The 9,636-nt window shown below is 38.8% G+C and overlaps 1 protein-coding gene and 1 pseudogene across 1 annotated transcript in view; both read left to right on the top strand.

The window, feature by feature from the left end:
* Nucleotides 1–4,470: 4,470 nt before the first annotated feature.
* LOC148738376 (uncharacterized) overlaps nucleotides 4,471–9,636 on the top strand; it is a 40,943-nt pseudogene continuing 35,777 nt past the window's right edge.
* LOC111341119 (uncharacterized) overlaps nucleotides 7,020–9,636 on the top strand; it is a 7,078-nt gene continuing 4,461 nt past the window's right edge. Inside the window, exon 1 of the mRNA XM_088750860.1 lies at nucleotides 7,020–7,096. Coding sequence (XP_088606986.1) covers nucleotides 7,067–7,096 — 30 coding nt within the window. The 5' untranslated portion in view covers nucleotides 7,020–7,066. The remainder of the gene's footprint in view (nucleotides 7,097–9,636) is intronic.

The raw sequence follows: 9,636 nt of genomic DNA, 5'->3' as shown, positions 1-9,636 counted from the left end.
ATTTTGACTTTTCTTATTATTACCCATTTGCTTTATTTTAAACTTCTTCAACTGACAGGTAAACAGTTCTTACAAAGAACACTCATGGTAAAAAAACCGACTGGGTGATATTTTAATATCTAAGGACAATCTTTCCTCTCCCTGTAGTTCTTCTGTTACTCTTTGTCGGGTAATGGCACCTGCAGGAAAGGCACACTGTTTCTGTAAACAACGTTACAGTGACCGGTTCGTGTGTCCTAATTTTCAACTTCTCCTATTTCCATACTTTACACACGCAATAATTGCAGAGGAAATGTGAGATCTTCGAATTACGACCGAGCCCAGCCAAAGAATAAAGGATTAACTTTACATAGATGATGGAACACAGCTCAAAAATTGTTCCTTTTTATCTCTGTAATGATCTACATATTTCTTTTACTTATTGGAGTTTTGGTTAATTGGTTTCAAAGCATGCGATCGGTTCTTAATTTAGAGATTTGTGTTTAAAGCTATCGAGTTGCAGTCACTATTGTTCGGCATGTTTATTTAAATTTGCAGCATAATTAACTTAAGCAACGCATGTTTACTCAAATATAACGTTTTAGATCACGTCTATGAACCAGTTCGTCGATACTCAGGACATCACTCAATCCATTAGTGTGAAAGAGTAGCAAGCGAAAAAGGAGTTCTTCCAGAAAAAACATTTGCAAATGTTAAAACTTTTTTCGAGGATATCCGGTGAAACTTTTGGCATGAACGAAGTGTTCTGCCGGCACTGCTTCAAATGCTTGTCTAAATTTACTCAATTCTCTTAAAAAAATTGCTTTCAACTGAAACCACATTTAATTTATGTTATTTAAAAGTTATGTCTTTAAATGGGTCAAGCTCTAAGTAACCGGTTGTTTGCAATCGACGAGCCTCTAGAATTAGGATTTGAAATGTACATTGTCACACTAACGTTGGCAATCCTACTATTGAAATCCATTTTATACTGTGAACAATAATCCTTTTCGTTTGTTTGCTTGTCCTGTTTTATTTTTTTCTTCTCCAATAAGTACATTTTAGGAAAGGTCGGTGTAGTTTCACAAAGGGACTTTTAGACTAGGTTTACACTAGAGGAGAGTTTTCCGGATTCGTAAATGTTTCCGGATTCATCAATTTTGGAGTATTCGGATTCCTAGACGTTTACACTGAAAGGATCTTCGGATTCCTGACCGTTTACACACAACGACAACTCCGGGAACATTCGAAATGGAATGGTTACCAAGCCCAGTGTTGTTTCGTCGCTCGATCGACAAAGTGAAAATGCCTCCCCCGAAAAAGGCTAGAGTAGATCCAGATGCCAATGAGGCAAATTTGAGTTGAACAGATGCCAAGCAGTCTACGTCGACGGCGATTAAGTGTGGCTGACGTTAAACTTCCTTGCAATAATAATTTGCGTTTCTTCAGAAATACTGCGGCACACATGATAAAATTTATCGCCTGAACCTGCAACAAGATTAGGCAACCGGACACCGCCAGCAATGTTAGCACCAGTTCCATTTTGGTTTTACCGCAAACTCAAAAGATTGCAGGCGGAAATAATATCCGGATTCGAGAAAAAAAGCGGTTACACGACAAAACTTTCCGGACTCAAAAGTTATCGGATTCAAAAAAAGTTCCCACTTTAAATTCCGCATTCAAAATCTCCGGAGACACGACCAAACCGGGAAGTTTTTATTTCGGATTCGTCCACTTTCGTGTAAACGGCAGAATCAATCCGGTACTAAAGCGTTTCGGATTCATCACGAATCCGGAACAATTTCCACTAGTGTAAATCTAGTCTAAGTAGTCAGAACGTCAACGCCGAGTGAGAATTCGATTAAGGAGGCTGGATATAGTTTCTTTGGCGCGCGCAGACTGGGTTCTAGTTTACCCGGGACTCTTAAAAAGTTGCACACACAAAAAAAGAACAACAAAAAAACCAAACAAACATGGCCCGCCGCGCTCAGGCCAAAATTATTTCTTCATCGGCCTAGTAGACTATATTTTACGCCTATAGGTAGGCTGCCTACACTTTCTTCTAACGTTATTAGTACTGTGTTTCAAAAACGGAAAGCTACAACACTCTCAAGTGACCAAAGTACGCGTTAATCCCGCCGTAAACACGATAGCGATCGTCGGAGCTATTTTCCCTATATCGTGGCTGGTTTCGGAAACACTATATTTATGCAATTCTTCCACTGCGAACTGTGTTTGGGAGGACAGTGGTTGTGGAGGACGTGGATCGTCTCCTAGTGAAGACGGGAACAGAAACAGACAGCAACGCCGATAACTCAGGTTGTTTTTGGTCGTCAAGTAAACAGATTTTGCCGCAAAAAAAGCAACGCAGCTGCAAAATGTCAGAGCAAAGAGGAAGCTGGTGTTAGATTCTGACGATGAAAACCCTCAGGAGGTGAAAAACATCACCAGAAGTAGTTTGGTAAGTCTGCATTTTCACTGCATTTTTTCACTGCAAATGTAACATTTTAGGTCAACATGCGCTGTCACGAGATTTTGCATAACAAAATCCCATCGATAAATTCAGAACTAATTTATTACTACAGTGTAACAATTACATTTCTTTCATTTTTACAACGTAAGACGCAATCCAAAATTTCACACAACGATTCACTAAACTATCAGTTCGTAGTTTTCGACACAGAAACAACTTTGTTGGGTAAACAGGCGCAAATTTGTCGACTAGCAGCCACGACTAAAGACGGAAAAACTTACAATGAATATGTGGTACCTACATGCAATATCAGCAGTTATGCTTCTCGTGTCAACAAACTCACTGTCAAAACTGTGAATGGCGAGAAAACTTTGCTCAAAGAGAATGTTCCGGTACACTCTATTCCTCTGAGCGAATGCCTTCAATCTTTTACCACTTTCCTTTCCAGCAGTACGCATAGTCACACCGTTTTAATTGGCCATAATTCTTCTGTGTTCGACACCCCAACACTCCTACGATGTGCTGGAAATTCAAATAAAGAAACACTATCGCTGAAGAACGTGTTTTTCGCCGATAGCCTTCCACTCGCACTTAATTTGGAGCCTCGCTCTGTTGTGCGACCCTCACCACACTCTGGTGAAAGTGATTAAATAAACTCCTCAAAACACTTGCCAAAGGTGGTAGCGCTCTTCTCAATCCTGACGGAAAACTATGTAAAAGCAATCTCCTTTGTGTGTAGCAAGCTGTTTTTCATGAAGATTTCAACGCACGCGATGCTTTGGAAGATGTATGTGCCCTCCACCGTGTCCTCTTTCAATCACCGTTGCAGCTACCAAGCGCTGACATTGTAAACAACTGCAATGTGAAATCCACCTCCTCCACTTTCGATGACATGGAATTTCTTGACGGACGCCACGATCGCATGCAAACTTTCAAAGACAAGCTCTATTCACAGGGCGATAATGGGCTCCTCGTCAAACAAAACATCATTCAGGAAATTGCAGAAAGCGGCCTGTGTTACGATGACTTAAAAGATCTTTACAACAACGATGGGAAGGAAGCACTGGTCGCCATTCTTAGTTTAGTTTCGTTTAGTTTATTGAGATTTGCCAATGAAAAATACAATTTACAACTAAATACATGAACAGAGACACGCAATAAATAAACAAAAATATAATGGTAGGACAAAAATACAAGGCGAGCCCCAATTGACATTTGTCCCCTTACAAAATACAAAGAATAGAAAAATTAGGGTTACATACGCACTTATGTACTTTGTCTATACAATAAATCGCCAACCACATCACGTCGATCAGCTCCACGTGGAACAAAATATCTGACGTATTTCCGTTTCTGCATGGTGAATTTTTTTTATTTTTTGCATGTTAACTCTGAACGGCTCTGTGCGTGTTTTACAAAAATGCGAAAAATTCTGTCAGAGGGAAAAAAGTTAACGATGAATTCTTAAAAAGGCCTCTTTTCCTTAAACTTTTTGACAGAATTTTTTTAAACTCAACAGTCATGTAGACCAAGACTAGACAGTCGAAAGATGCATGCAAAATCTAAAACAAACTTACCGTCCAGTTTTTAAGAAAATTCAAGTCAAGTCTAATTTTGGACCCAGCATTACAACCCAGCAACGTTGCTGTGGCAACGAATTTTTCAATATATTTATAACAAACCGATCCTTCAATAATGTCTTTATTTCAGGGGAAAATGTGATCGCGATTTGTTAAAGCTAGGCTTTGTGAATTTTGGTTTAAATATCTTGCATTAGGATAGTGAAAATATATTCAGCCGCCTTAAGCAAAGAATTCATAGTTTTTATAATCAGTCTTTCGCAAATGGCTAGATGCGTTTATCGTCTCCTAAGGCGCCATACTTAAAATTCAGCATAACGTATGTGAGCAGTGCTGAGTTCCAAATGGAAACTAAAATCATTTACGATGTCAGACCAGGCAACTCAGGGATTTTACGTTGTTGTTTTGCAGAGGATAGTTTAGGAATGTATGAGGATTGCATGATTGATTGTGGAAGAGAAAAATAGTATCAAATTGAGGAACAAGTTTCACAACCGTCGATGCCTCCGGAATTTTTTCCTTTAAAAGACTTTGTCGCCTCGATTCATAAAGCCTTAGCGAGCTTGCAAAATTTACCATCAGCCGAATCTATTGACATTTTTACTGCCATCAGGTGTCATTAAGCTGCTGAGCGGAGCAAAATGTTCCTTAATCTGCTGCTGCTGATCGTTGTAAGTCCAACATTCTTAGATGCAACTTCTCAGCATAGCAACACCAAAAGAGAAGTGTCGATCTTGGGTATGATGCTGCGACAACATGTCTTCAAAAAGATCACAAAAGCGGCATCTGGTGATGTGTGTTTACGGGAATGTTATGATGACATCAGATGCCAGAGTTTCAACTACGTCTTTACCGAAGACATTTGCGAGTTGAGCAACCGTACCAAGGAAGCCGGCCCGACTAGAAGATTTTGTTTCAAATTTTGAACGATATTATTTTAAAAAAGACATGAAGAGAGGTGAGATCTTCATACAAGGGCTAGATAAATAAAATGAAGAATTAAGAATGTATCATAGAAGAAATAAACAATCCGTTGATTTTCAGTGCCTCTCGGGTCCATTCCAGAGCTTCCGGCTGAAACGTGTAAAGAGATTTAGACAAACGAAGGAGGGCAAACAGTCGGTGCGAAAATTTTTTTTTACTCCAACATACCTGGAAAGATTGTAGTCGCTTACTGCGATATGAAAACAGAAGGTACTTCAATTTTTTTATGAAAATACAACGTTTAAATTTTTTTCCTTTATCCTCCAGGAGTAATACACAAATTCAAAAACGTAGACGATCATTTGATTTTTTACCCTACCTTCAGCTTTTTGCTTAAGGTATCACAATAGCTGTATGAAATTAAATTAGCTGTGTTGGGCAGGAAATATGGTGAAAAAAGATGAAAAGAAGAAAGAAAATAAGTAGATAGATGAAAATTTGTGATGTGGTGTCTACCCCCTCCACCTTTTAGGTCCAAATTTTAGGGTGTCTATTATTCATCCTTACGGTTGCTTGATCGCTGAATTAAACGTTTGCCAGTTTGCTACAGTTTATTTTCGTTCACTCAATTTCTCGTCTTGTTCGGTTTACTCATGTACAACGTTTATCAACGTTAAAGAGAAAATTAGGAGTCACGACAGTTCCTACGAAGACGTTAATTTGAGTAAGAGGCTTTAAGTTATTGTTCTACTGGTTATATTCCTTGTCTTACCCTCTTTTAATGCTGTCGCCGTCATGATTTTTGTCGTGAAATATAAATACAGCGACCGCCTGCGGATATTTGGCTAGCGTCTCCTTCGGAGTAGGTCGCAGCATGCATTGCACTTTAGCTAAGAAAAATTGGCGACCTTCAAGACGAGAATATTTGAAACAAGTATTTTATTATACCTATAAGATGCTGCTTTTAGCTCACGCGTCATGTCGCTTTGTGAGCGCATCAACTCCGTCGTGACTTTCTCAGTGGAAAGACTTTGCCGGGGTTCGCGGTTGATTTTTGAACGAATTATGTCTTTACAAATTCTATTTTTTTTCTTAATAATTTCTGAATTTGGCGCACGACTGTTCACAGCGAAAGATCATGCATTAAGTTTAACTTTGAGATAAACGGGTTTATGTAAACCAAGGAACGCGAAGGTCAGGCTACGATTACGTGGAATAAGTAATTAGTTTACAATTAGTATTCCTTTACTTGAAATCAAAGGGAAAGTTTACAATGGACGCTGCGGGGAACCTCTTTCTTTATTTATCATTATATTCTTTCTCATTTGTTCAGCTGGAGAATTAAAATTCAGAGGAAAAATGAGAAAATAGGAGAATGAGAAAATCAGTACCTTACGTGACCGTTTTGCATCTAAACCAGTTATCCAGCAACGCCTATTCTCATAGAGAACTAAAGATCTACACACAACAAACAGAAGAATTAAAAATTGATGACTATAGCTACAAACTTCTCACTTTTCTATTACACGTGTTTTATCATCTTTACTGTTTTGAAGGGAGATCATCTCATAAATGATAAGAGCAACGTGACTTTAATAGGTAGACTTCGTCCCATAAAAGGGAATTGTCGGTAACGACTATCCAATTTATTGTGAAACATATTATTGCCAACAATATTACAGGTGTTCGTTGTATTCATGTACATCACTTCCCGTAATGGCTCAAGCTAACGAGTTCGTTTTCTGACGCAAGTCCTAGAGTAATTTGTTTCTACCAGTCGAATCTGCTAAAACTTTTACCGCCATCAGGTGTCATCAAGCTGTGAGTGGAGCAAGATGGCCCTTACTCTACTACTGCTCACTGCTGTAAGTCCAACACTCTTAAATAGAATTATCGTTAGCGACCATACAATTTGTTGTGTAACATATCGTTGCCAACAATACGGCAGGTGTTCGTTGTATTCAAGTTGATCTCATCCCGTTAATGGCTCAAGGTATTCAGATGAGATCGCTTTCTGACGCAAGTCCTCAAGAGTAATTTGTTTCCGCTAGTCGAATCTACTACTACTTTTACCGACATCAGGTTTCATCAAGCTGCTGATTGGAGCAAGATGGCCGTTCCTCTGCTCCCGCTGATTGCTGTAAGTCCAACACTCTTAGATGCTACTTCTCAGCATAGCGTGTCGATCTTGGGTACGATGCTGCAACGACATCTTCTAAAACATAAATTCACGAGGGCGCGACGGTTAAAGTAAAGGGTTTTAAAGTAGGCGATTTTCTTTGTAGGCAGCTCTGAGCGTATTTGGGTTTGGATAAATTCATCGCAAGTAGCGGTATCAACTCTTGGGAAGAGAAGAAATTATAATAATAACGATAAAAAAAAAATGATTAAATCATTACGCATATTCACATTGGACAAGACCACCAGCTTTTCTGTCCCTCCTTAATTTCATGCTTCGCTATCCACTAAAGCTCTCTCTCTCTGCTGTGATTTTTGGTAGAAGTTAGAGCTTCATTCAGATTAGAATTAAAAGAGGTCATATTTCTCAATGTGTAATCAGCACTGAGGAGCAAATACAGCAAAAGTCCCCCTGCGATTTTGTTTGAAGGGGCTTTGTAGGATCTGGTGTAATCTGATTAATGATGGTAAACTTTGGCGGTGGGTGATCTATTTAATTACGCTCGTGTTTCTTAATAGTACCATGGAAATAACAAGTAACTTTCGCACATGGATTATTTCAAAGAGAAGTATTACGATATCACAGATGTAGATCAGTATCGTTTTACGCATGGCCGATGAACTTTCAAAACAGTAACCTATTTCTTTTTGTTTGGTACGCTATTTTTACTTCGAACACAGGCTTGTTTGAAGGGGCTCGTGAAAACTGAATGCGACCTGATTAAAATGGTACGCTTTAGCAGTGGGTGATCTATTGAATTATGCCCGTGTTTTTTTTTTTGATTAGTTCTAAGGAAATAATAAGCAACCCTCACACATGAATTATTTCAAAGAGAATCGCATAGCTTAAGGTAAACACGCGCTCTGATTGGTCAATACGTCAACCGAAAGAGAGGGTATTTAGGTTGGAATCGCACTAATGCATAAACCGATATCGCTGACGTGAGTCGCGAGCAAAAATTATTGTTACGAACGTAAAAAACTTAAATGCAACTAACGCCGGCTATGAAAATATGAACAAATATGAACAAATTTATAGAAAACGAATGCCTTCCAAATATTGAATTGAAATTCAAGTTTTTAGAGAATTGGAGGAAACCACTCAACCTCAAAAGTACGAGAAAACGCATAGAAAAAAAATGAAAATGCCAGAGACGAGGGAAGAAAGCCAAACGACAGTTCTTGCCATGGAAAACCAAACAAGCGTTACGAAAGAAAACCAAAACAGGTATCAATGCCGAAAAAGGTCAAGCATCTTTTTCGGAAATTCAATCCATTCTAGCTTATACAGATGACGAGCTGACCTCTTTTAGAGGCAACATGGTTTGAAAAAACACTATACGGCAAATTGAAAACTTTGAGTGGTCGCAAAACAGTCATCCAAGCGCTTCGTGATGATTTTGACCCACTGGAGATATCAGAGCTCACTGGCCACTCCAATCCGGAATCCATATCCAGGTACAGCCATAATCCTCACTAGTGACCTTGACAGCAATGCCAGTCGTTCTAGTTACCTGATGGCAGGAGCAGTCGGCGGGGTGTTTACTAAAGTAACTTTTAATAATTATTCAGTAAAAGTATTTCCATACACTTTCATTCCAGCATTGACACCAACGAGCGACTGCCTGCAATGAAAGAAAAACAGTTAAATTGTGACTTTTAACCTTTTTTTGCTCTGTTTTTCGTCAGAGTTTACCGAGAAATTCCAGTCTTAATCATTATATTTTGAATACACTTTTTTTTATAACTGTGAAGCACTTGGCGGTTTTTTGTAGATCTTGCCTGATACCGGAACGCTTAAAATTTTTATTTCGCTTGAGGATTTGACCATTGAGTTGTTGATTGTCGGCGCCACATTTTGCCAAGTTGAGTGGTAGCAGGCAAATCTCCGTCCTAAATAACTCCGTATTTTGTACTTTCAGTTTTTTTGCTGAAGATTGTGAAATGTGAGGCACTGCTTTCTCCACGAGTTTGAAATAAAAGTGGTTTTCATTCTAAAAATATCTTGTTCCCTCTATTCGCTAGATATTGACACCTGACTTTGAAAGGGTTTCCATTGTATGCGCACTGGCTTGGCGCACAAAAATACTAAACATCTGGTTTCGCCCAGTGATTTGGTGGCTTTAGCTATGCGATTCAAGAAAAATTCACGAGGTACAAATAAAACTGCCGACGGTTCAAATGTGAGCGACTTACCTTGCTTTCCATTCCCTCAGCAATAACAGTTCTGACAGTTGACTTTAAAATGGCTTTCTTAAGGGCGCGCGTACGGGATAAAAACAAACAATGTTGCTGTTTTAATTTCTTGTTTTCTTATTTTTATTCAGTCATGCGATTCAAGAAAAATTCACTGCCCGAATTTTTCTATATAAGCGGTACAATATCACAGATGCGTACCAATACCGTTTTACGTCTGGCCGATAAGCTTTCAAAACAGTTACCTACTTCTTCTTGTTTGTTACCGTATTTTTACTTCGAACACAGGTTTTTTTCACTGATATC

This window comes from Stylophora pistillata, chromosome 2 (assembly GCF_964205215.1).
Source record: "Stylophora pistillata chromosome 2, jaStyPist1.2, whole genome shotgun sequence".
Classification (NCBI taxonomy): domain Eukaryota; kingdom Metazoa; phylum Cnidaria; class Anthozoa; order Scleractinia; family Pocilloporidae; genus Stylophora; species Stylophora pistillata.
Note: the sequence above shows the minus strand (reverse complement) of the source record. Positions and strands in the feature narration are given on the sequence as shown.